This window comes from Streptopelia decaocto (genome assembly GCF_964273445.1).
Source record: "Streptopelia decaocto genome assembly, chromosome: 4".
NCBI lineage: Eukaryota > Metazoa > Chordata > Aves > Columbiformes > Columbidae > Streptopelia > Streptopelia decaocto.
In genome coordinates this window covers 49,889,677-49,916,964 of record NC_138658.1, presented here as the reverse complement: position 1 = coordinate 49,916,964, position 27,288 = coordinate 49,889,677, and the positions used below count along the sequence as shown (strand labels likewise).

At 41.2% G+C, this 27,288-nt stretch overlaps 2 protein-coding genes across 8 annotated transcripts in view; one reads left to right on the top strand and one right to left on the bottom strand.

Moving 5' to 3' along the window:
* FIP1L1 (factor interacting with PAPOLA and CPSF1) overlaps positions 1 to 9,485 on the top strand; it is a 43,202-nt gene extending 33,717 nt beyond the window's left edge. For 3 of the 7 annotated variants that reach the window (XM_082050253.1, XM_082050252.1, XM_082050255.1), the window contains 4 exons: positions 1,701 to 1,796; positions 2,795 to 3,020; positions 8,304 to 8,441; positions 9,171 to 9,485. In XM_082050253.1, the coding sequence (XP_081906379.1) occupies positions 1,701 to 1,796; positions 2,795 to 3,020; positions 8,304 to 8,441; positions 9,171 to 9,318 (608 nt within the window). In that variant the 3' untranslated portion in view covers positions 9,319 to 9,485. The remainder of the gene's footprint in view (positions 1 to 1,700; positions 1,797 to 2,794; positions 3,021 to 8,303; positions 8,442 to 9,170) is intronic. The other 4 variants (XM_082050256.1, XM_082050258.1, XM_082050254.1 and 1 more) reach the window with 3 other exon arrangements.
* Positions 9,486 to 9,619: 134 nt separating this feature from the next.
* The window catches only part of LNX1 (ligand of numb-protein X 1), a gene marked incomplete at its 5' end in the record, with an annotated part of 69,937 nt that continues 52,268 nt past the window's right edge, over positions 9,620 to 27,288 (bottom strand). Inside the window, 5 exons of the mRNA XM_082050251.1 lie at positions 9,620 to 11,003; positions 11,722 to 11,880; positions 18,654 to 18,882; positions 20,736 to 20,913; positions 26,699 to 26,836. Of these exons, the coding sequence (XP_081906377.1) occupies positions 10,868 to 11,003; positions 11,722 to 11,880; positions 18,654 to 18,882; positions 20,736 to 20,913; positions 26,699 to 26,836 (840 nt within the window). The 3' untranslated portion in view covers positions 9,620 to 10,867. The remainder of the gene's footprint in view (positions 11,004 to 11,721; positions 11,881 to 18,653; positions 18,883 to 20,735; positions 20,914 to 26,698; positions 26,837 to 27,288) is intronic.

Here is a 27,288-nt window from a genome sequence, read left to right as displayed (position 1 = left end):
ACTAAGTATATTTATTTAATAGTTGCTTTGGATGATTGCATTGTATTGCCAACCAGTTGTCTTTTTTTGCCAGTCTGTATATTTTATGGCTTTGTTAAAGTTGTGGGGGAAGATGAGCATATGGAACACATTGCAAAAAATACCAATCTTGATGAAGATTCTAGCCTTTCTTCTGCCTGTTCAAATTGCTAATCTCATGCCTTGGGGTCTCTTCCCTGGTGATCAGGCATGTTTCCTCCTGCAAGCACATTAGGAAGGTTGCATAGTAAAACAATATTCTTAACTTGTAGCTTCAAGAGTATCTGTTTTGTCTTTGTACTCTCCCACTGCATCAATGCACTTTCTTCAATTTGCTCTTAAATCCTTTCACAATTCAATGCTACCTTTGCTATCAGATCTTTGAATTATATTGAGAAATCAATGTATATGGCTCTGGGTTTGGTCTGCCAGTGAAGCGACTTGTATGCTTTTTCACTTTTTCCTCAAGCATTGTTTTGTTCTGTCCTCTAAATGTTCTTTATATCTTATGAACTTGCAAGGAATGTAGTGTTACTGAGACAGCTTGAGAGTCAGTATTTTTTGAGACACAGAGAAGATGTATTAATAATTTGCCATATGCTGTGACACCATGCAGCTTTAAATTTTTAAACTATCTCCAAAACTATTGACTGTTCAAAGCTCCCTCTCTCCCTGTTTTAGAAATAAAATCGGAGTTAAACTTTGGAAGGGTCTTCCTTTTTGTAGAAATTATTGGAATAATCTGTGTAGAAGTACAAAAAGTGACAAATTACTTCATTCTAAGTCATAAATTCAGAATACCAGTTCATAGTAGAAAGTAAGCTTCTTGTGTGTTGTGAATAATTACTGTTGATAATCTAGATATAAAAATGCACAGAGTATCAAATAACTGGTTTATCTCAGGTTATTGAGGTTGAAATGACATACTTCTGTCTGAGAACTACTGCAGCTGTGAGGGAGTAACCAAATTTGTCATAAAAGTTTATACTACCATTAATATGAATAATTGGTTTGTAGTATACATTTAAAGTTAAACTGAAGTTTATACTTTAGATCAGAATATTCTGGCAGCCAGTGTATTCAAGTCTCGTAGACCATACGTATGTTGTTGACATAGTGGCAAGTCAAGGAAATTAGCAGTCTTTAAAGTCCAGCTGTTTTTTTGCTATTTCTGGCTGCTTTCCTTAGAAGAATTTCAGGTTTTGGCAGTATAACGAACAACATACTATTGTATTAGGGTATTTTTTTTTTGTTAACTCCTCATTTTCTCTCTAGCCCTAAAGTGAAACAGCGTCAAGCATTTTGTTAGAGGCAAAGCCTCGTATAAATGCTTTTTTTAGAGAATTATAATGCTTTTCATCGCAAATATATTTTAACAATGAAGTGTTTTTTCCTGCTCCACTGCCTGCTCAAAAGATCTTTTGTATTCCTCCTCTGGACGCTTGGCAAACTGCTGTCTTCAGCTTCTGCCAAAGCTTTCTGGGGCAGGCAGACCCCAGCTGCTGCAAGCAAGGCAGCCTGAACATCGCTGTCCAGAGAAGCCACTGGTTTTGTAACTCAACAGTATTAAATACAGCATCAGTAATGCACTGTGCATTGTTCAGTGGATATTATGTTAATTATATTATTAATGTCTCTTTGTGACACCATGGAATCAAGTGAATATTGTTCTCATATTATAGATAATGAAGTGGAACTCAAAACAAACCATTTATTGAAGGCTCTGTTATCATTGGCTAGCAAAGCAGATAAGCAGAGAGTGGAAAGTCCTCTGTACTGTAAGTCCACTAGAGAGTGCTGTTTCCAGTTAAATACCACAGCCCTTATATTGCACTGACAGGCATTCACGGGGCTTCTGGAGAGGGAGGGTAGGACAGAACAGTTGGGGCATTTAAAGTTGTAGTTATTTATTACCTTGGAGTTGGCAGAAAGCAATGGAGAAGTGCACCCCTTCTCTCTTCCCATTGCTGGTTACCTAAAAAGCTTGTGAGACGGTGTCATGACTTCCTTCTTCACTTCTTAAGCATATTATCTTTAAGATAATACACTTAATTCTGAAAGTATTACATTTCAGTGGTAGCAGTGGTTGTGCTGCATATTAATTAAAAATGGTATCTTACCAAGCATAAGTGGGAACGTTATTACTTCTCCACAGAATGAATTCATGGAAGATATTTCTAAAGTTGCTGTTACATTCCATAATCAGAAAAGTGTGGCATAGCACAGTATAGAATATAAATCAGTGAATGAGAACATTGTAACTAATGTATTTTAAAGGACAAAACCTAAAAATAGTAGCATCTAAATATACAGTTGGAAGCATTCTTTCTCTTTTTCTTTTTTCTTTTTTTTTTTCTGAAATATACTTTCAGGGCCACTGAGTTTCAAAGTCAGTTTTGTTTCCTGGTTGTTTTCGTTTTGTTGTTTTCCCAAAACAAAGCCATTGCGCCACACAAAGTCAGATTCTTTCAGCAATTCTTTACACAGTTGATTTTGGGTTTGTTTTTTTTTTCTAAAGGGATTAGGCAGTCTTAGGTGTACATCCTGGTTCTGTACATCTTCATAATGAGTATTTAAATGGGTGCCAGAGGCCTTTATTAGCATCATGGAAAAAATACAGGGTTTGCTGGGAATTAGCTTCTATGTGAAAGGCGAAGATTTGAAAACGTTACTGGAGGAGGCTGACAAATGTCTGTGTTTTCATACATAAGCAGTATTAGAGTTTTCATGTGGTTTCTGATTTTGTTCTTTCTAATACTCGCATCTTTTTCTTTAGTCACCTTTCCGCACCTTGCAGGTTCTGCTCCTTCGTGGTCTAGTCTTATGGACACCAGCAAACAGTGGGATTACTATGCACGAAGAGAGAAGGACAGGGAACGCGAGAGAGAGCGATCCCGAGATCGGGATCGCGATCGGGAACGGGACCGAGACAGAGATCGAGAACGTACCAGAGACAGGGAAAGGGACCGAGATCACAGTCCAACTCCAAGTGTGTTCAACAGGTTAGTGAAATGTCTTAAGTGTGCTGGAACTCTACTCAAACCCATGTGTCTGTGTTAAATAATGCACTTCAATGCTACAATTTAGCGTTTAGCTTTATAGTCCAAAGATCTAGAGGGTGTGGCTTTCACCCCTTCCCCTCTTCTCTTGGAAATTATAGTTATATTTCTAAGTGTAAGAACAACAGTATACTTGTCATAGTGCTTTGAAGGTTAAAGGTGTAGTTTAAGCCCCGTGTATGAGAGAGATATCTAGCTCTCTTTGGCATCCATAGGTCTAGAAAAATCTATAGAAGTACTAAATCAATCTTAGTTGTCAATTCAGTGCTAAGAGCAATGTGGTGCAACACTTGACCTTAATTAATGGTGTTATTAGCTGCTAAAGTGGTTAGTTTGGTCATTAGCACTGGCTGAATAATAATCTGCCCTATCTTTTTTAAAACTATTATCTCAAGGTCAAGAACTTTTTTTCATTTTCAGGCGAATGATGAAAATAATGGCAGATAACTTTATTTGCCTTTCAACCCTCTAACTGCTTGGGAAAAAAAAAAAGCTGCAACCATTCTGTGGTGCATGTGCACAAGTACAAAGCATTTAATGTTGAGCTCACTGTGACTCCACAGAGCGGAGGTCTGTTGGCTTGACAGATTTGTCTAAATTTGCTTTGCTTATTATTTGCTAAGTATTTCTAGGTAAATGTCCTGACATTTCTCTCAAGAGTTTTTTGTTAAGTTTCAGTTTTTGCAGAATATATACATCAGTTGTTAAGCAGATTGTTTTTACCAGTGGTTTTATGCTGTGAGGAATGAGAGCGACTGGAGTCCATATTACTGCAGTTGAGAGATAACATTTGTTGCGCAGTGATTGTCAGCTGAAGACCCAAACTGGGTGTAAGATAGGGATTTTCCACGTATGCAGATGTGCTGATGTCCTGTCCCATGTGCCGTGTTCCAGGGTCAGTTTCTGAGAACTCAAGACCAATCTAAACATCTGTTTCTCAGACAGCTTGATTGAAGGCCAGAAAGAAGCCTGGTCATTCAAGGGTGCTTGAAATGAACCTTAATAGCTTCCAGGCCTAGAGGAATCTCTGTGCTGTTGCCAGAGTTATCTGTAAAGGAGGGGGAAGAGCAGGCCCCAACTTTATGTGACTAAATTATCCACCATCTGTAGCAAAGCTGTTGCCACATGGCTGTGTAAGAAAATGGGAAGCCCTTAACTAGTATAAGTTGGTTTGGAAGTCGCAGAGATGGTGGGAGAGGCTCAAGACAGAACATGCAGTTGTAATATTTTTTTCTAAGAAGGTTTATTTTCAGTTCCACTTAAGAAAATAAAACTAAACGAGCTATGAGGAAGAGAATGTGAACTATTTTAGCGAATGCACAGATACATTACTTTTGGTTGAATTCTCTTTGTTTAAATTTTAACAATGCTGTGGTGGAGATATGGAGTAAGCATCATCTCTAGATTTTTACTGCTCAAAAATGACTGCATTCTATGTTTTCAGTGGTTCTTTTCCAGATAAAAAGCCTGTATTTGTGCTATAGTATTTCTTAAAGTTGTAAGAAAATGGGAATTATTTTTATCCTATTAGTATAACCAAAATGTGGTTTAAAAATTAAATGAACCTTCAGCTATCTTTATATTATATTCCACCTTTACTATCCTCAGATGAAACTGCATTTTTACAATATATGTCACTGCCCCCATGAGAAGATGCTGGTTTTTTTCGGCTGTTGTACCTTTTGCAAAAATGATGTTTTCTGTTTTGATTGTTTCAAGTCAATTATTTACCGCTAAAAATGTAAACTTTGGAATTTGATTGATACCTTAGCATTTTGTGTTTCTCCCTTAGCAATTTGGAAAAAAAAAAAACCAAAACTATAAAAAAACAAACCAAACCACAACAGCAAACAACAACAACAACAAACCACAAACCACTACACCACGAAATCCAACAACTATGTTTCAAGGGTCCTGTAACCCAAGAATCTCAAGCACCAGAGCAAACAAGGGTCTGTCCAGCTAGAAGGCAGCTAGAGGAGAGAACTTGGCATCCTGGTGGGCAACAAATTGAACAGGACTCGGGACTCAATGTGCCATAAAGGTCAAAATGCATTGGGCTGCTTTAGAGGATAGTGTAGATGTGGATAAGGCCATTATTCCCCTCTCATGGGGTGCTTGATACCACGTGCGAAGTGCTGTGCCCGGTTTTGCAACCCTTGGTGTGAAAAAGATGAAAAAGATGACACTGACAGGCTGGAGGGTCCAGTGGAGTACTGACAAGGTGGTTAGGAGGGCTGAGGGCATGGAGTTCATTTACCTTGAAAGGAGAAGGATGAGGAGTCTTCTTAAAAGCGGTTGTCGCCTGCCTAATGGATGGTTATAAAGAAGATAGAGCCAGACTTTTTTTCAAGGTGCACAGAGAAAGGACAAGAGGTAATAAGTTGAAAGACACAGCAAGGGAACTTCCAATTAGATGGGAGAGCAGGAAGACATGCAAATGACGAGTGGCACTTTAAAGGTGTGTGTTAATACAGGAATCCCGTCTCTAATGAAAATTTTCAGTTGTTCGAGTCAGACTTTACCTTTGGTTATAGTTTTTGGTGGATTTCAGAACCCAATTTTAATTTAATTTTTAACATTATACTCTTTTATATATTCTAAAACTGAGCTTTACAACTAGACTTTGCAAGGAACATGCTGTCTTTATGGTGCTGTTTTGTTACACACCAAGTTAAGACACACTTCAAATGCAGATCAAATAAAGACTCTCATTCTGAACTGCAAAACTAACTGCTATGTTAGCTGGGCTTGTCTATTCATTGTGACTTGTCCTAGAAACTAGGAGCTGATATCAACCTTCATCTTTCTGTGACATTTGATAAGAAAGCTCTTCTAATTGTTAGTTTTAACCCCTTACCCGAAGCCTGAATTTCTCCTGAAAAGAAATGCTAAGTAGAAAGGGGCTTGGATTCTAAATGTCTCCCCTACACTTCCCTCCTTCCCCTGATAGTAAAAACTTGAGGGTAAAACAATGGTAAATGATCAATACAGATAGAACTGGGTTAAAAGCATAGGAGTTGAGGTTTCAGCATTGTAAGATTTGGGATTTATTTTCTCCCTTCCCACCACCCCCAAGTGCTTTAGTTTACCTGCCTGGGTGTTGGACATCTCAGTGGAGCAGACAAATTTATTTTCGCACCCTGGACTGTAACCTAGGGTGCCTCAGGATGGCTGTAGAGTGGTGTGGCCAGAATCCATGTTCTGTGGCTGTACTGCCTTCAGTTTTTTATAAGCTAAAGTCTTTTTTGTAGGGTTTTCTTGTAGGGGAGAGAGGTTTGATTTAACATAGTCTTAAAGTGTGTAAGCAGTTGAATTTTGGTTTTGTCTTAAGAGAGGGACAATATTTAAGAGAAGTAGTAGTGGCTTGATGGCTATGAGGGTGACCAAGCACTGGCACAGGTTGGCCAGAGAGGTCATGGAGTCTCCATCCTTGGAGATACACCAAAGTCGTCTGGACACAGTCCTGGGGAACTGGTGGTCCTGGTGGCCCTGTTTGAGCAGGGCTTTGGACCAGATGACCTCCAATGATGCCTTCCAACCTCAAGCAGTCTGTGGTTCTCTGATCTGTCACAAAGGTACTTCGCAGGATTTGATCAGCTTACTCTCAGATCTGCAGTTATAAGTGTGTGATAAAATCTTACAGATGTTACAAGATTGTGTAACAATACAGGCACCAATCCATGCAGTCATATTACTCAGTGACAAATATTATAATATCTTTGAGTTCTTTAGGAATAGCTGTGGTTTTCCTGATTTTGATGTGTGAATATTTTTAATATCCCTTAGAAAACCAGGATTTTCTGCGGGATCTTTGATGCTTCTGTACAGTGCCTTCAATTGCTAATTCTTGAAATTTGCTTCATTATATAATTGTAAAGTTTCACAGAAAGACTAATGCTGTTGCTTCGGGTATTCCCCCTTCTTGCTCTGAGTTGTCACACTTAGCTCTAATAATCACTAATGTAATGTCTTCACTTGAGAAATTGCCACAGGATCCAAGTTATGGCAGATAATTTTTTTTTTTTATTTAAGTTCTCACTGCGCCAGGACATGAGGAATGTTTTTAGGCTTGAGCTGTTCATGTGTGATCTGTTCTGGTATTGTCAGGGCCTTCAGGAAAAGACATGCTTTTCTAGTAAATGTTGGCAAAGATGGAAAGCATGAAACACTTGGTTTTTGTGAGCTTAATGGTTACGTTGTTACTTACTTTGAGTAATGCCTCAGAAAGTGGTCACATTGTACCTTTCTTTAGGACTTGGTAGGGATCCTTCTGAACTATGGTTACAAAGACTTCATGTGATATATTACATAGTTACAGTAAGTCCATTTGTATTGAGGTCTTACTGTTAAATGACACAGGACACCATCTCTGGGTAGAATTTTCATGTCAGAGAAAGGATGAAATGAGCATGTCTTTTTAAGCTGTGCTAATGTAGCATTTGAGTGGCATTGGCTAACTATAGCTACTGCTCTCCTTTTTTTAAAAAATTGCACTAAACTCTTAGACTTGCCCTTTTCATCAAGTCAAAAGATGAAACTACATTCTTATGAGAAGCCTTTGAGTTCTTGGATAGCCTTTAATTCTTAGGGGGTTTTAGCAGTATTGTGGCAGGGCAGCACCTTGTGGTAATCCAAGAGAGGAGTGTAAGTAGAAACAGCATTGGCACTGTAGAGAACTTAATTTTCAAAGCAACCCAAAATACTGAGTATATTTTACTGTCAGTCTCTTTGCACCTAGCTTCTCATTTCGTGAAGCTGATGTAAGGAAATACATGAACTATGCCAAAATTCAATTTAATTTACCCAAATGGTGCAATAGTCAAAAAGTGTGCTGCTAAGTGTTGGGCGTTACACACACTGATCTGAAAACATTACTAAAGTTTGTGTAGATTGTACTTCTTTTGGAGCTAGATACAGGTTTAAGCTAACTGCTTGATTGATAACTCCTGTATAAAATTAAGTGACACTGTTACAGTCTTTTTTCTTTCCATTTTTATTGAACAATCCCTTGCAAAACTACATTAAAACTCTTCACCTTACACACTAGACTTACGTAGTTAATGTCCCTTTAGCCTACATCGTGGATCTTGTTTAGAAACCCCAAAGCAACATAAAAGATTTTTCTGTCATTTATCCTGAGAATAAGAATTTTTTGTTTGTTTGTTTCAATATACGTATATTGCTTGGTGTTACTGTCCCAAAAATATATTATTTTTTAATCAGTGATGAAGAACGACACAGATACAGAGACTATGCAGAAAGAGGCTATGACCGCCATAGAACAAGTAGAGAGAAAGAAGACCGACACAGAGATAGGAGACACAGAGAGAAAGAAGAGACTAGACACAAGTCATCTCGAAGGTTTGAATTTTTTTTTTAATACGATATGAAAGACTTGACCAGTTTAAAAAAATAAACTTTTAAAAGAACCCCAAACAAACTGGAGTTTTGTGGAAAGACTGTAAACACTTAGACGTACTACTTGGGACAAGTCTGCTGTATAAAATGTGGACAGACAAAAAGCAATGTTAGCCTCAGATAACTTCATATTGAATGATATATGTGATAGTCTTAGCTAGTGAACAGAAGTTATGAATTTGGGGAAAGAGGGATAAAAATGGTGGGTCAGAAAGAGGTGGAGTGAAGCGGATGTTCAGCAGCATTAATATAAGAACTCAACAGCGATTCTTAGTAAGTAAAATAATCCTCATGGTTACTTGATAGAAATTGTTCAGCTCGATCCTTTTTAAGTTAGAAATAAAGGTTAAGTGCAGGGAAGGGGGTCAATAAGAATGTTAAATCATTAAGGAATGCCAGTAAGGACATGAGATTATGAAAAATATTGCTATTAAAATATGGGTTATAAATGTGAAGAATCTTTCCAGTTTCCCAACCAAAAGTACAGGATAGGGGGTGTATGTACCATTAGATGAAAAGGTCAGTTTGGTGCTGACAACCAAATACTATATGAGTCAGAACAGGTGCCAGTCTTCAAATACAAATGCAAAGACTGTTTTTTTTGTACTCAGTAATTAAATTTGGCCTGAAGTGTCATGCAGTTGTTTGAGGTATTTTTTGCTCTCTGTTTAGCAACAGCAGACGCCGTCATGACAGTGAAGAAGGGGACAGCCACAGAAGGCACAAACACAAAAAATCCAAAAGAAGCAAAGAAGGAAAAGAAACCAGTGGGGAACCTGCTCCTGAACAGGAAAACACTGAAGCTGCCCCTGTGGAATAGACTTGTGTGACTTTTGCCTACTTGCATATATATTAGTGCCAGAAATAGATTACTATAAATCTTGTTATTTTTCTGGGTATTAAAATAATTTGCTCTTAATCTTGTTCTGTTAGTTTGAAATCAAAGGTTACTTTGGTTTTTTTTGAAAATAAAAAAAATGAATTTTTCATGTTAAGGTTCCTGGACTGACTTTGTCTTTTAAGAAGCAGTGAAAAAACATCTCACAGCTAGAGGCTTATGCTCTTACAATATATGTAGGGCTTAAATTCTTCATATTAAATTGCCTGCTTTTTTCATAAGCCAGTGGGAAAGTCATTCTTTACTGACTTTAGAAACAGTGTGCATTCACTTTATTATCTACCAACATCTGGAACAATGTGGGTTTAGTATAGCTTTTAGAGTTATACCTGAAAAGGTCATCCTTTATTACAGGGACAGGCAGGAACTGCAGACTCTCCAAGATCCTCGTACTAAGATGAAATGAAAAAACAGGGAAAGGTGCTGATTGTTCTTAGTCTAACGGAGCACTGAGTGTGGTGATCATATGCTTGGTAATTATGTCTGGGTGAATTAAGCTGGATAATCATCCCTGCTGCTTTTCAGTGGCTTAAGAGAAAGTTCATCTTAGTCTTTGTTCTAGGGGAACAGCTGTCCTTAATATGATAAAGAGGAATGAATGTGTTCTCTTCCCATTGCTAGCTTGTAAGGAAAAAACAAGACTTTGGAATATAGGTAAAGAATATAGGTAAAGGCAAAGAATATAATATATTTTAAGAAAAATATAAGACTATGATCACTTTCATATTTACTCCATCCAGTACAGTGCTATTTAGGAGACTTACTCGATGGTATTAGCAGGGTGCAGTGTACTTCCTTAAAAACAATAATTCTATATAAAAATCCTAGATTTAATAGTATTAATGATACCGGGGAAACTAGGTCATTTGTTTTTGAATGAGAATAATGCCTGTACAAGTACACAGTTACAGTTATTTTTAATTATTTTAGAAATTTAATTCACAGTTTTACAGACTAACAAACAGTACTTGAAAGTCTTGAAAATACCAGCTTCATGCTGACCATGAAAAATACACATAATCAAAGTGCTATTAATGTATTGGGTAAAAACCTTCACCTGATTTTTGCAACTAGAAAAATTGCAAGAAATTTTTCCATAAGTTATTCAAGGATTTCTTTTTTAATTTAAAGTGGGTGAGTAGGAGCTGCTGCTCCTTGCATTTAATTATTATTATTATAATGCATTAAATATATATAGTAAAAAAAAAAAAAAAAGGCAAAACAAAAAAAAAACAACCAACCAAAAAAAACCCTTAAGAACACGGGGAAGGAAAGACTACGTTTGTAACTTAAATCACTGAAGTGATTATCTGACAAGTGTCCCTGCTTTGCCTAAACTTGGCTTTTCTTGACATGCAGGTTGAAATTTCACAAATCTTTTCTTTATAAACACATACTTGACACCCCCCAAGAGTGAAGACTGATGTTTCCTGTGTTGAGTTGCTTGTCATACTCTCCATGAAGACTTGTTTTATAAAAAAGTGCCAGGCCAGGACACAATTGTGAGAGTAATTTTTCCTTTCAGTTCTTTGAGCATCCTTGCCAAGTAGGCATGCATCATTCCTGATGTGTTCCTGCCATTGACAGCAAGGAGGATGTCACCACATCTGGAAAAACGAAGGCAAACGTGAGAGAACAATTAAAAAAGGTGACTTATTACCTTAAATGTTTGTGAATGTCAAAGCTTTTCCTGAAGCTAGCAGGAAGGGGTAGAAATGAGAATTACTATTCTTTCTCTGGCTAACTACTGGTCCTGAATAAGGGAATAAAGTGGGTGAAAATACTTCACTTGTTTGTTGGGTTTTTTTTCCTTATAATATTGTAATTAATTAGACATATTTGAAAGAAAATAGGATATAGCTTCTTCAGATGGGAATGAGCTGTGTTCTGAAGAAACTGCTATGTTTTAAGACTTCTTAATTGATATAAGTTTGTTCCATGATTCTGCATTTACTTGTATTAGTGTTTGCAGGGAAGGTGGTTGGTTGGTTGATTGATTGGGTTGGGTTTTTTTTGAGCTGGGGATGTGGGAAAGCTGCTCTGTGCTGGCATGCTTTGTACCACCCTAGACATCAAACTGACTTATCTTCATACTTGTTCATATACTAGTGATTGCTGGACATCTGAAAACATTCTACTATGAAAGCAATCTGTTCAAGCTCAGGACACTTACATCCTGTTTCCAGATTGGTCAGTTCTGTATCAATGAGTCTTCCCCCCCACTGTCTTAATGAAAACTTGTTTTTAAAAGCAAACAAAACCCCTCAAACAAACTAGATGGAAGACACACTCAAATTCTACTTTTCATTAGGTAGTTATCATTACCTAATTCTGCCATCATTATATGCTGGTGTTCCCCCAACAATGGATTTGATAAAGAATGGTTTGTTCCCAGTATGTTCTTCATAACCTCCTACGATACTGAAGCCAAGACTTCCAGATGTATTTCTTCGTAATACGATATCTTTGCAGCTGTACAAATACCTGAAACAAACCAGTATAATTAAATGTCTTACAGTTAACTTCTTCAGATTGTAATGAATCTTTGCTGATTTATCTGCCTTTTTGTACACCCATAGAGTGCTTTGAAGATGCAAAATAGCACCAAAGTTACACTGCATTGAACACCTACACTTCCCTTTTGTTTTTGTAGTGCTACTTTCCATAACCAGTTATCCCAAAAGTAAAATTACTGGGTAGTCTTGGGGTTAAAATATTAAATAAGTTGGTTTATAGGGTAAGAATTCATGGAAATGATGTAGTTGCATTTGAAAGTGATGGAGAAAATGCTTAACTGAAACTGGATTTGTTATCTGTAAACCCTCATTCTGGAAACTATTTCACCTACATTGTACAGTCCGGCTAAATAATCTCAAGGCCAATGAAATGAGCCAGAATTACAAAGATAACAAGATGGCACAAAGAAGAGCACCAGGGAAAGAAGGGGTCCTGAGCTTTTCTCACCAAGAAACATGGTACATCAGAGCGTGGAAGACAAGAACAGCCTGTCCATGACAGTCAGTGCTTTGGAGTTCTGAGGCTACTGTCAAGAAGATAGCTTGTCCTCACTATAGTGATTAACACAAGATTTTATGGTAAGAAAGCTGAAATCTGCTCCCTCCATTTGTCTTTCAAATGTATTTTAAAATACCATAAGTTATGCTGAGTCAAAGCTTAGCTGAAAAAAAGACTAGGGGAAAGCAAGAGTAGTAAGCTTATTAGACTCTTACACCTTGCCTATTGCTCCAAGTAAATTAATTTCAATTTTTTAATTTTTTTTATTTTTTTTTTAACCATTAAAATAAACCAAAATTGATTTCATTAGTTATGGAGCAACGGAAATTTCTGTCCTCAGTACTTAACCCACTGATCATTAGAGGGGTACCCAGCAGTGACTGAAGAGCCTGAGAACCCTTTTGCTATTGCAAATCTGAAAAGTTGGGTTGGTCTACAGCAAGCAGCTGCTACCAGCTCTATTCAGAGATTCTTTAGGTTTCTATGAGACATCTGACACTTCTGTAAAAGGACAAATATCTTAAAGGCTGATGTGTCTACCTTTTTTTTTTAGTTGTTTTTTAATTTTGTCAGATAATGCTTTTGCTGAGTTTCACAGCAGGATTTTATAGTAATACTAGATTAGTCCCCACGGACCTACAAATATTCACCTGCTGCCAGGATGGTAGGTATATAATATTTGCACAAGAATTCACTGGCTGCTAATGCAAGAAACAGGTGACATTTGTTTCTTTCCTCAGCAGCCATGGATTATTACTTTACCATCTGTGATCTTCCTCAATGTGCAAAATCACTTAAACCCTCTATGTTTGATGGTACTTATCAAGGTCATGACCAAGTAATGCCAGGATTCAGCCACTGGTGCTGTTAGCTAGTGTTGATTTTGGGGGACAGGGGGTCTCTGCTGCCCAGGGCTACACACACTACCATAAGGAGGACGTTGCTGAAACTGGAAGGGGATCAGCTAAATCCTAATGCCTTCGGAATGAAATCGTTGAGCAGCTAAAGACACAAGGAGAAAACAGAGTGAAGACAAGGCTCCTGTGCATTCTGTACATACAGTCAGTAAGGTTATCAGCTATATGGTCTCTTTCAGTCCAGAAACCATACTGGCTGTCAAAGTTTATGCTAAATTTAAGTAAAGTAGACACAGCACACTAGCATTAGGACTGTGCTCTCTGCCAGAGCAGAGGAAACCTGTGGGAAGGAAGGAGCAACAGAGGAAAGGCAGGATGAGAGACCAGGCAGTGGAGATCAGGAAGGCAGGATGAAAGGTGCTGGAGTTAAGCTGAGTGTGGGAAAGTGGGAGGAAAGGGGGTTTCCAAAGTCTCTACGTGTTTTTGTCATCGTTGGTTCCCAATGCCCAAACTGGTAATTAAATGTTTGAAATGCTCCACGCCAAGACTGTTTTGCCCACCAGCATGGTTGTCAAGTGATTTTCCTGTCTTTACTTTGATCCATGAGTATTTTTGTTCTCATTCTTCCTATTTTCACTCATCCTGCTGGAGGTGATGAATGAGAAGCTGTGCAGGTGCTTGGCACAAGCCAGGTCCAACCCATCACACTGGCCATAGCTAGAGATCAGCTCTTGACACAAGTAGAGTGACTATTTGGTGTTTACACCTTTAAATCGGTGTTTCCTTATCTCCATCCTCTGGGACAGAGGGAACAAACATGGCAGTGCACCATCCCTCAGCTATACATTAAAGGAAAAGGATGCTGGGAGGCAGGTGTACACGGAGCTGAGCTACGTGTAACACTGGTACTGCTTGCTCTGAGTAGTTTAGCACATGAGCAGAGATTCCTGCTCTATCTGAGCAAAGAGCAGCCCAAAGGGAGTTAGTTCATTTGGGTCTGCCCACAGCTGTGCAGTAATAAGGACAAGCTAGAAAGCACCACAGAGAGAAAATGAAATAAGTACTTGTGTCATCTGAGATGCTTAGTGTGTTTGAGTAGATTACTTCTCTGTGGTAACGAAAGTCCCAGTCTGTGTGTTTTGACCCAGTTAAACTGCCATAACCCACTAAACAGCAACTGGTCCAGGGAGAACTGTCTTCTCCCTTGGAAGAGAGTGGCTTGCAGCCTTCTGCCTCTAGCTGTAAATGTTCCAAAAGCTGAGGACAAGGAGTAATTTATGTGTGAACTTGCCTCAGATTCACGACTTGAGGATAAATAGTGTCTAGACACAGGGTCCTATCATAAGAAATACTACAACTGCATATCAGTTACCGATGCAAGAGGAATTTAAAAGTGCCTGTTTTTCAAGTAGTTAAGTGCACAATTCACTGCTGCTTTTTGTGAAAAGTGGGTAGCCTTATGCTCTGGGAATCAAAACCAGCCTGACTTCAGGAGGAAAACCAGTGATACCAGGTATGAAACACACGACTCCCTCCCCCTGCCCCGTTACAGTAGATAAGTGGCAGTAGACTACAATAATATTTGAGAATCACTCCCATCAGACCCCTATAGCCCAAACAGAGTTGACTTGGGGAGTTTCTCTCCTAATTCCATGTTTTACATCCATTTTTACCCCTGGTTTGCAGAATGACTTGAACCACCTCCTGTCTTTCTCATCTCACTTTGCGGATGAAGAAAAGCACTCACGTGAAGTGCTAATGTTTGCAAATGTTATGACAGGATGATCTGTAAAGTATTTTTAAGTGCTAGCTTGGGAAAGGAAATGTGAGGAGAGCAAAGAAAGGAGAGCAAGAAAACAACCAAGAGTGGAAGAAACATCGCGGAAATGCTTCTCACCAGCTGCTCCTTGTGCATGTTTCACAACATTTCCCTCTGACAATAAAGGAGACCTGTCTTCCTCAACAACAAACAATTATATTAGCTACCCTGAAATAAGTCTTCAGGCAGGAATGCTTAAGGTCCTGCATCACTGCTTCCTCCCCGCGCCCAGCCCACAGCCCCTCCGCTCGCACGCGGTCCAAGTTTTGACAGATGTCAGATGCACATGTGCGTCTATTTTATAACCACCACATATTGGACTGTACTACAGAAAGAACAGAGGAGTTGTTTATGTATTACCAAGCCATATAAAAGTGACCCAAGCCAATTTCAAGATCTCAAAAGGAAAGGGCCAAAATTTGAGAGCCACAAATGTTAAATTATGCAAGACAGCTTTTCCAAGGCATTTCACTTTGGTGCAAGGAGATAGATAATCTCTCTGATTTCTGCTGCTACTGTCTTGATCCAGAAAAATGGGATAATTCCCTCATTCCCAGTATTCTCACCTCTTGTCTGTGCTCATCTCTGTAATGTTCAGACAGTCCTTGAGAAAGGGGCAAGTTCTGTGCTAGTGTGGAAAATGAGGCATTTACAGTACACCAGCCTCAAAAGTGAAGAAGATATTTTTAATCATGTAACGTTATTAACTCTAGCCTGTTTTCTATTTCATCAGTCATAGACAGAGGTGGGTAGACATCTTCTAGTGTTTAGCTCAACTCAGCACAATTTATGGGACCATCCTTCACAGGATTTCTATCAAAACTCCGTGGTTTTGGAACACAGAAGGAAAGACTCTCCCCTCAGTGACGTGAACCTGGGCCTCCCGCTCTAAGCCACGATGTCAGTCTGCCTCTGCGCTCCCTGCCTTGCTTGCTGTGAACAGATACATTGCACTGCTGTGTCTCATCTAGAGCCACATCTTTCCCTTCTTGACAGAATTTAAAGTATCCACCATCCAGCCACCTCTGTTCCTGGCCTACCCATTCTACCACCTTTTCTATTTGTTCAGTTTTTCTTATGTAGGTCCTTACCATCCTGCCCACCTTCCCAGATACCTTCCATGTTCCTGTATAGTCATGATTTTGACACTTCTACTGTTCTATTAATATCAGTTGTACCAAACCTCTTAGACTTGTGCCTTGGAGCAGTCCCTCTGGTAAATAGTTTGGCTTTACTAATGACATCACAGTTTTAATTAAGGTAAGTGAATCTTCACCATATTGTCTATAGTTGCATACCAGGCACCTTTATCAAGATGGACCTGTCAGACATATTTGGGCAGAGAATAATTTTCTCTAATAGCCTGGAAAACATCATGCGACTTCTGGCAATACCTTGTGATCTAGTAGGATGTTATCCTTGCCAAAAGCAAACTGAATGCCAGACAGGGAAAGGTTAAATGCTCAGATTGGAGGGAAATGAGTTGATGTGATACATGTCCTGGTGAGAGGACTTAAAGGACTTCCAGATGTCTGGTGTGGGCCCTGGAGAATCTGTACAAGAGTAAGAGTGTGAGTGCACTCATGCCAGGGAAGGCTGAAGGGCCTGCTAATCCTAATGTGCAAACCCAAACTTGATCCTCACGTCCCTACTCAACAGACCAGCCACTAATAAGGACAAAGCACACCTTTGTTACTGTCACGTCTGATCAGTGTCGGTCCCTGTCTCTAGCAGATGTTCAGAGCAGCGTACCAGCCCAGCATACCAATTCCCCCGCTTTTCTTCGGCAGCCAAGGGCCGCACTGTGCTCTGTGCACGGGGTCACATCTGGGGATAGAGCTACAATGAAGTTCCTGTCTTCAGCCTTGCTGACACTGGGGCTGATTTTCCTTCAGACCAAAGGGCTGGGAACGGCTTCACACATGCAGCTTTCAGAGGAGGGCAGATAGAGCGAGCTTAGAGGCTTCTTTTGAAATGGGAAAAACACCTTTTCTTCCCAAACTGAAAAGTGGAACTGATGTGAACCCTGGGTGCGAGCCTGCAGTACTGTGGAGCTCTGTCCTTCATCTCCATCACCTTGCTGAGGACATGGGGACTTCAGGCAGCTGTGGGCAGGAGCTCAGGTTTTCTATATAGCTCAGCGTAGATGGGGTTGGGGCAGGCGTTGGCTGAGTGCAATTATTTCAGCCCATCTACTATAGCAATGGATGGTGATCAAGGGCAAGACTCAGCACTGCAGATTGCAGCATCTATAAGGCCGCTAGTCTGCTTGCTGTCTCTCTGCTGGGAGCATTGCCCATGCTCCAGTGCCTTCATGATGCTGCTAGTCAAGCTCAGGGGTGCAGAAGATGTGAGCAGGAATGAAGAACTCCCCGGGCCTGCCTGTCCACAGTGAGACTGGGTAAGAAAATTTTACCATTGCCTGGGTAGCAAGTTATGGGCCATCCGTTTACTGCTTTTTCTTTTTACTGCCTTTCTTTCACAAGAATAAGGATGTAGCCCTTTCCACTGGAGGAAGAACCTTTTATCTGTGGGTGACAGACATCTAGCCTGCCTTCTGCTCTTGCAGTGCTTCAGCATGTTACTCAGTCATTAGCCTCAGGCCAAGCCCCAAAACACATCTGGTCCTCCCAGCACATTGCTGCAAGGCAGAGGAGCTCAAAGTGGCTCAATCCAGAAAGGGGGAAAGCATCTAACCTACTATGAGAGACTGGGAAATGAAAAGGAGTCCTGAAACTGCTTGGAGCAAAAGCCCACCTGCAGGCCATCATTTCATGTCCTCCCTTAAAAGAGAAAGAGACACTCTGCACTGCTGCCAGGCTTAGGAATATGGGCAAAAGTAACTGGTAGGCTAAATTCTTCATTCCTTGAAGCCAAGTATGCATTTCAGCTGTGTGATGCTAGCTTCACATACTCACAGGTTCACAACATGTCCTCACTGCATACTTTGCAAGACACCTCTGAAGTTGCAGGTATACACCCTGCACAGTGTGCCTGAGAGAACCTAATGACATGCGATGTGCCTTTTATTATCCTGACTGAAATGACAACACAGCTGCTTCCTGTGTATGACAAATGCTCTTCTTTTGGTTGGGGGTGGGGTTAAAAGAGGTGATTCGGAGACACTGGCCAATTGCACACACTTTGCAACATCTGGGCAAAGTCAAACAATTCAGCTGGATTTGGCTGAGGAGAAGGGCTGTGCGGCTTGAGAGCAGCAGGAGGGGTAGCTCTGCCTTCTGCAGGGTGATCGAGCCCAGACCCCAGTTCAACAAGCTCCTGTGTCCCTGCAAACTTTTCCTTTCACTCCCTAAGTACCAGATATGTTTTCAAGACTGGAACAATTCAGGATCCTTTTCCTCCCTTGCAAGCAGATCTGCATGTCTATTTTGCCACGTACACATGCCTGTTTACAAAAGGGAGGTATTTAGAGTCAAGTCTGTGACAGAGCCTGGATTTAATTAAGATGTCAGTGCAATGAATCAAGCCAAAGGAAAGAATTGCCAGAAAACATAAATCTTTCCTCCCACTCCCCTTCAGTGAGAAGATGCGATATGGGGACTTACCGTGGCAGCCCCAGCCACATCACCCAGGAAGGTGACCAGTCGCCACTCTCGGAGGTGGCCTGCATGGCCTCAGGGGGTGGCAGGTGGTCCTGCTCCTCCTGACTGTTGCATGATCTCATCTCCAGGGCTTTGAGCTCCACCGACGAGTTGGTGTTTTTCAGCAGGGCAACGGCTTCACTCCGGCTGACTCCCGTCAGGTCAATACCGTTCACATTCAGGAGGATGTCACCTGAGACCAATAAAATGGATGATAAAAAACCCTGCAAGTGTTTCCAGGATCCTCTCCGCACCCCGACAAAGAAGTGAGTCAAAGCCAGGGCTGAGAACTTGCTGCCTGATGAGGCTGTTTGTTAATCCTATCATTTAATGTGGATGTGAAGCATATGCTAGTAAACATGCCACGGGCATGAGGGAAGGGGGTTTGTACACATGAGCATCACCTGGCTGGACAGAGGCTTTGGTCCTGGTTTCTTGTCACAATACGTCCTGCATCTGGAGCTGAAAGTCACAGTCAAGGTCAAGCTTTAGTAAGGGCACCTGATGCTAGTCCAGGTCTCTGAAGCTCACTTCCAGATAACAACTTTTGTATTCAACCTGAGCTTGAAGCCTGAAGGAACCGAGGATTGCCAGTCCAGCTGGCTCTTCATAAAGTTTGTTTTGCAGAGTAACGTACTATTATTTTAATGTTAATGCCTGTTTGCATGACTGCAAGCCAAAACATCTTTCTGTATGCGTTATTTATAATGTAGGCACAGCAACTTCACAGAAAAATGCAAAGATGACCTCAATTACCACAAGGACAACAATAAAGACGTCATTAATGCCATGCAAGCAGCCACAGTGCCAAGTACTTTGCTACCCTCCACAGAATGTTCCAATGCCAGGGCTTCCCCAGCTGCCCTCTGAGCTTCACCTGCTTGTTCCTCCAGGCAGGGCTGTGCTCACTGGCACTCCAGGCAGTGCCACGTGAACATTAACCTCTCCTTGCAGTTTGCCTCCATCAGACAAACAGCCTAAGGGCTGCTCTCAACTGAGGAGGCTTATGGTGCTGTTACAACATCACGTACTTATTTGTATCTAATTTTATCAAATTAACTAGGCTGAATTTTCCATGCTGCCTCATGATGAATAGTTTTTGAAAAATGTATCCCACCAAGAGGCAGCCACTTCCCAGCAGGAGGGAAAGGGAAATCTGATGGTTTGCTGGCATTGTCACGTTCTTACATGGGTTCCGACGGGCAGCCACAGCTCCCTCAAAGGGCAGGTTCCCCTTTGTGCCATTGCCAGGTGCTGTGACCCAGGCCTGTGGGACTTGGCTGGGCTGCAGCTATTCTGCCCACTTTTGGGTCCCTTCACTTCCCTTGCACTCAGAATTTCCCTTCAGCTTCTGGGCAGCAACTGGGTGGAAGCTGAGTGTCGGGGATGAAGAGCAAGGGAAAGGGGAGCTGTGTGCTTGCTGGATGCAGAGAAGAAAGACACTTGGCTCTTGGAGATGTGACATCCTAAAAACTGGGAGTTTCACCATTCCTCTACTGCCTACCTATTCCTGCAAAACCCACCAATAAAATATGCTCCCCATATTTCTATAAATGCTTAATCATACAGAAGGGGAGAAGTTATTAATTTTGTCACTCTGTTACATCAAGAGCCAAATGGAGTTATGAAGCCAGTGTTTCCAGACATGGTATTGATTCACAAGGACTAACATTGCTTCATATATGATGGGAATTCTTTCTTTCAAAGCCATGAATGTTATGACAAACAAGCACAAAAATTTACATTAAAAACCCAGTAAGGTTGCACAATGAAGATTTCAGCAGTTAGGAGATGATGGCACGAGGTCATTTTCTTGTGAAAAACTTCTTTTCCTTGCAGAATATGCCTACACCCCACTTCACAGAAACAGTTAGTGCTGCATACTAAACCTTTTCTGGCAGCTGACTTGAGACCCTCTAATCTGATGCATCCCAAAAATGTATGGGATGGCTAAAGATATCAGGGTGCGATGCTCTTTCACTGTCTCTCTGTTTTCCAAAGGAAGCCTTTGAATTAAAGCAGGCTTTCAAAATAACCTCTTTTTACCTGTTTTTATCCTGCTGTCTCTGCTGATAACTCCTCCAGGTTCAACATTTATCACATAGATAGGCAAATCCCATTCCCGATTAGATGCTCCGCCTGCTACAGTCATTCCCAGCGACTCTGTGTGATCTTTCCGGACAGCCACCACCTTCTCGTGACAGGTGACGGCATGAAGGGTACTCTGTCATGGAGAAAGCAGCAACAACAAACACAGTAGTCACAGGCACCTCCTCGACAGCGTAGGCATTTTCTATTAAAATGAATATTTGTTGAAGGAACACCACAACACTTCACAGCCACCTGCCGTGCCTGGCCAGATGGCTGGCATGACTCTCTCTAGGGCTCAGGCATCTGTGGAGTCAGAGCCACCACTGAGATAATCTGTGCTTTAATAGTTAAAGTCAGGCACTACTCCTGCCAAAATCAGAAATGTTTTAGTGTTGAGACTAACAGAAGCAGGTCTTTGAAATGCAAACAAGGAATCTGATTAAAAAAAAAAAAGTTCTTGATATTAAGATCACTAGTGGTCCTCTTATCTTTGACTATCAGGTCACGGTTTTTATCTAGCTGTTTGCAGTCTGAACATCATTTGTACAGTTAAAGGGAAACTGTCCACCTGGGTTAAAGGAATAAAACTCTTGGGGATAAATTAGAAGATATGCATTTCACTTGCTCTTCACTATTTCTGTGTTTCTTTGTAAGTTACTGGTGGGAATACATTCAGAGAAGGACATTCGTAGAGTGAAGAGCCAGCTGCTTCCAGGGTGCTCTTCCTAGTGCTTGTGCTTAAAAATTCACGCTGGGACAGCCAGCTCTACTCTCTGAGGACAGCCATGCCCTTACTCCTGCCTCTAGACAGAAGTTACACACACCACCCTGGTCATGCAACAACTTGTGTATGAGCCAGGGTGAAACAAACTCATGGGCGGCCTTGGTATGGAGAGGCAACACAAGCTCCAACAAAACCTGTGAACCAAATGTCACATTTACAACAGACCCAGCTCTAACAGAAGAGCTCTGGAAACAAGGATGCTTGTCCAGAAAATCTGGATTTAAATGTTATCTGCTTTAATTTACTTAAGTATTTCATAAGCTGTGCTCCTGGCTTCAACTCTTAAAGGTCCCCGTCCTTCTTGCAGGAATAGCACCATCCATTCCGGGCTCACATGTAGATACAATAGCATGCTGCTAAGTACATTTCAAATATATATTAAAAAAAAAAAAAAAACAACCTTTTCATTCACAAGTGTGACCTTACATTTCTAATATGGAAAAATATTCTATAAATGTAATTTAAAGCCACATTAATCTCTTCCAAGAAATCTGAGATCACACAAAGACATTCCACCTCAATTCCTGGGCCAGCAGCACAGAACATGGAGCAGGTGAGTCTACGGCTGCTCTCACAGTGACGACAATGGATGAAGGGAGACAGCAGCAAGAGGTTTTTGTGGAAGCAGAAGGAAAGAAGGAACAGCCTCTCGGTGGGAACTATGTAGTGTGAAGAGAGGAAGGTGGATGGCCTGTCTAGGCATAGCACAGGAACAATTTCAGTTTTGGGGTTTTATATTTTTTTGCTGCTGGTTTTGGTTTTGTTTTACAGGCAGGGCAGGGTATATTGGGGTTGGGGGGGAAAGGTGTGTTTGTATTTTGTTGCTGTTGTTGTTGGTTTTTTTGTTTTTTTTAAAGGCGTCTTTGGTGGTACTAACTCTGCACCAGAATTTCTGGGATACAATGTCGAAAACAACACCTACAACCTTTTAGCAGCTTAGTAAAGGATCTCAAGATGGTTGAGCAGAAGTACAGTGACTGTCACAGAGCTCCAGGAACAAAAAGACAAAGAGCTCAGTAGAAAAGGTCTTCTCTTAGTCACCAGCCCAAAAAAACAAAATTGATACAGTTATTTGGACATATCACATATGACCCATGCAAAACACAGCCACTGTGTAAGAGTGAATGGGCTTATCGTTTGCAAATGAACCTTAAAATTTCAGAAGGTTTTATAACACTCCCTTTAAAAAAAAAATGCATGTTCTAGTCCAGATAATTTTAACCTTTCACCTTTGTCTTTTAGGTGCAAATGTTTTAAACATAGTAGTTCTATCTTTATGCAAAGCAAACTTAATGTTTCATCCATGTTTTACCTTATTTGTAAAAAATGGTTTTGTCTTTTTTCCCTTGGAAAGGAGTGGTTTCCCATGAAGAAAAGGTCACTTCCTGAAGCATGTGGGATAGGGACACTACTAATGATCACAAAAATGCAGTCTGAAATTTTGTAGCAAAATATGAAATTGGAATTAGGCTTGCAGCTCCAAGTGTTTGGAGCAATTCTGTTAGTTGTTCAGTGTCCGTCATGTCTCAGGTGCCAAAAGCATTAGTTGATAAACCTATTTTTGAGGAACCAGTGCAGAGACAAGCAGATTTCAAGGCAGTGCTTGGTAACAAATTGTCATGTTGCATTTCAATGAAGAATCACAAAAATACTGGTACTTGTATGCTCAGCCACGTAGGACCAGTTTTCCTTTGAATCTGCTCTTCCACATGTAATTTTTTACATGACTGCAGACAGAAGGGAATTGAGGGACTCAGCTGAGACTAAGGCAGTGATGAAAGGAAAGCAAAGCCTTTCTTAGTAAACACACGTAGAGCTTCCTTGGAGGTACAACTGATAATGAGTAAATGAGTTAAAAGGCAATGTTTATCAGTGATTGCATTTCAATGCATTCTCTTCTAAACAGTTGTCTTTCTCTGTCATTTTGAAGTGACCTTGGAGGTCAGGAGAAGAAAAACATAACACTTCATCTCCTCCGCTTTTTTATTTTTCTTTTTTTGTATTTTTACTGTAAAATAAATATTTACAGCAGATTAGCACAACTTCAAAGCCATGACACGTGTCTTGGAAGCAGAGGATGTAGCTGGGTCTGCTTGGAAAATGTGTGTCACCTGAAGGCTAACCTGCTTGTATGGGCAGAGAACGTTGCCTGCCCAAGCAACAGGGCAACAGATTTGTTTTAAGTACTAGATAATTTGTTAGAAATGAGTAAGAAAACAGTTACAATTAAAAACAAGTGCTATTTAGTTAATGAGAAAGCTCTCACTGACTTCAAAGAAGTCAAGTCTGGTCTGTTTATGCGTTACAGCCCGGCTTAGCAACCTCGGCTGCAGAAGAAAGTTATTTCTGACATCTTCTCTTTTCTGCATCCAGGCAGCAGCCAGAACAGTTTGGGCTGTGCTTCTTCTATCTCCATCCACAGGAAAACAGCTTGGTGAGAGCCTGTGCAAGACCAGCCTCCTGGCACACCACACACCCGAGGTCACTGCTGCCAGAGAAGGACATGGTCACTACAGACTGTCCTCTTTCTCCAGCACCTTGTTGGCTGCATGGCTGGTTGCCATTGGCATTGGCCTGAAAGAGAGTTGCCTCCTTGGGCTTTCCAGATGGAGGCAGGCTGTCATGACGGCAACAGCTTGGCCAAAAGTGGTTCCTGAGCTGTTATACGAGCACGACGGCTGCTGCAAGCTGGAGTTTATTCTTGGAGCTGAATACAGTCAAGGCTTGAGAGCAGATTTCAGCCCGCGTTTACACACGTGCTCTACAGTGAGAGCTGCTCGCCTCAAAGAGAGCATTCCTGACCTGCTAGTATCAGCTCCTACAGTAAGCTCAGGGTGGAAATGAAAACCTTAAAATTCACCGGAACTCAAGTCAGTTAGCGATCTCTCTATCAACCACATGTAGGAAAGCAATCCCACCGATGGCAGCAGGTAGCAGACTCATTAAACCACACACACACAGGAAAATCCCTTGACAGTAAAGTGCAGCCAAGGAGCATTGCCTCGGTTTTGAGCAGGAGCACACTTTAGGACTCTGCACAGGCCCTAGGCTTGCAAGCATTACTCCTGCACTAATGTCTATTTAAAAACAAATAACATTTTAACTCTGCCAAAGCCCAGAATTTAAAGATGTTGAATTGCAAATGATGTTCAGTTACACCTTCAGCAAAAAAACCAAGAAAAATTCAAACTGACACACTCATACCCTATAAAATGGCAAATAAACCTCCAGTACTGATTGTATTGGACCAAGAGCCTACAGTGTCTGAAGCTTATCGTGTCTGCCAGCTGTACTGATCTACTGATCTATTGCCAGTGTATTTTCTCTGATAAAAACCCTCCACTGCACACACACAAAGCTAAAGGAAGTTACGAACAGCTTGGAATTTACTTCTCTTCATGGCAAACTGGAAATCCTCCTAAAAGCTATGGTCTATCCAACAAAAAGCAGTCTTTGAAGGACAGTTGCAATGTCCACATTGGTCCTTCAATCTCACAGGTACCCAAAATAACATGTGATTTACCAAGAATTCCAAACTAACGCCTAAATGGGGATCCAGGGCAGAGTATGGAAGACATGTTCCCAAATAATCCCATGTGATATCAATTAATCAGATTAATATAGTAGAGCTAGCAGGTGCTCAGACCATCACCAGAAAACATACAGTAGCAACATAAGCTGATTGCTGTCCTATACATATCTCCCTAAGGAAATCATTACTTCATTAGGAAGTAATGCTTTGCAGATGTGTGATTAGTTGGGCACGATTTGCTACTGGGTAGTAGCTACTGAGCAATGATTCTGCTCTCTAGTTTAACTCTGGCTGAACCAGCCTTACCTAACAAGGGTTGTGATTGAGATTCATGGAAAACGAAAACTAAAAATAGAGAAAGAGACACTAGCATATTTTTTATACAAAAAACATTAGACAGATGTAGTTAAAAAAACCTGCAAAAAATTGGTATCTTTAAGCACTTGTAAGATGCAGAGCTAGGCTTGTCTCCTGGCTGACAGCTGTGTGTCCGATCTAACAGCTGGTTCAGTCCAAAGGTCCCTTTCAGGATCCATCTGGCTGCCCATCAGGCAGGATGGATTTAAACCAACCATGCCCATCCAGCTCCCTGATGTAGCCCTGGTGCTAGTGGCTAGGGGACCAGCTCACAAAGGATTGCATAAGTGGTGACAGAGTGATTAATATAAATTAACCAGCCACGTGACTCTAGATTTACTGAAATAAATTCAACTCCTGCAAGGACACACCTTGTTCTGTCTATAGTGCAAAGAATTACATTGAGTAAACTCAGAAAACGTATTTTCAAAGCTCTTGCTGAGTTGATTTCTGCTTTAAAATCTCATATACTATCTGACCATGAAAGCCTCTCTGTCTTATGCAGAGGACATATTGCAAGTCTAAATGCAATAAATACACGATGTAACCAGGTACAGAGGAGCAGCTGGAGGGACAGAGCCATATCTGGGGAGACAGCTGCTCTATGCTGAGTGGCTCTGGACAGGTCTGGCTGTGTCCAGCATTGTTGGCCCTCACAGTCCCCATCCCCTGCAAGTCCAGTGTTTGTCAGAGAAGAACCAACATGTTTCAGGTCCAAAGCTCCACAGAAAGACCACATACTCACGGCAGCTGTGGGGACCACAGCCACTGCCTGCCACCAGACTGCCAGCTAGGTCAGAGCATGGGTATCTTAAGAAATGAGCAACAGATTAATAAATACCATAGTTTTCAAGGAGCTTATGGGAATCTCAGCCCAGCATATGAATGCTTTTTGCCTGAAGACTTTGCTCCAGATGGAGAACCTTCAGATAAGCCTCTTATTTTTGTTGGAGCTCATTGCTGCGTGCTGGCTCACACTGCTGGCCAGGTCTGTGCCTATGGCCAGGATGCTGTGTGCACATCAGCCCCTGTCCCACCACTGCCCTTCACCTTCTCTCCCCACTCCAGAGGCAGGAGAGAAACAGTGTATAAATAATGAGGGACACATCTTTTACATTTTCATTGCAAAACAAGACGTTTCTTCTGCTGTCAGAAACCAGAGAGAACACCTTAAAATGCTGTCTGTCCTCCTAGTCCCCAGTCCCACGGACAGCAGAGAAACCATGCAAGCGCTTGTGTCCTCACCTTGCTGGGGTTCTTCCTCTCAACATGACAGGGCTGGGGGTTGCTGCCACCATAACTCCAGCCTGTCTCCTGTAAGATGTCGGGGGTCTGCTGCCTGTTCTGCCGCAACACGATGAAGTGAACCTGCTTCTCACTGGCCTGTGGGAGGAGACAGAATGTGAATCCCACCACCCCAGCACAATAAATCCCTGCACTTCAGCTCCAGAGAATTCATGAAATTCCTTCAGATCAATAAAGTCTGTGAAAGTTTACTGCCACCTACTTATTACTTTTCTTGAAAAACTGGTGTTAATTTGGAAGAAAAATATCTGCCCCAAATTTGTCTAGAAGCAGCAATCCCACCACCACAAGTACTTACCAGCTATTGCACACACCTGCATACAGCAGCACAATGTGCCTGCCACAAGAGACGGACAGACAACCAGAGCTGCTGCTGCTGCCAGATGGGAACTCAGAACACGGTGCAATTAACCCTGTAAGGAGGGATGTGCTCAAGCCTTGGCTGGTGAAAATGGGCATTAAACGATGTAACTGAGTCCACCTGCATGCAACGGGCATGACAAATGTAAGGCAGCTTGAAGAAAGCACAT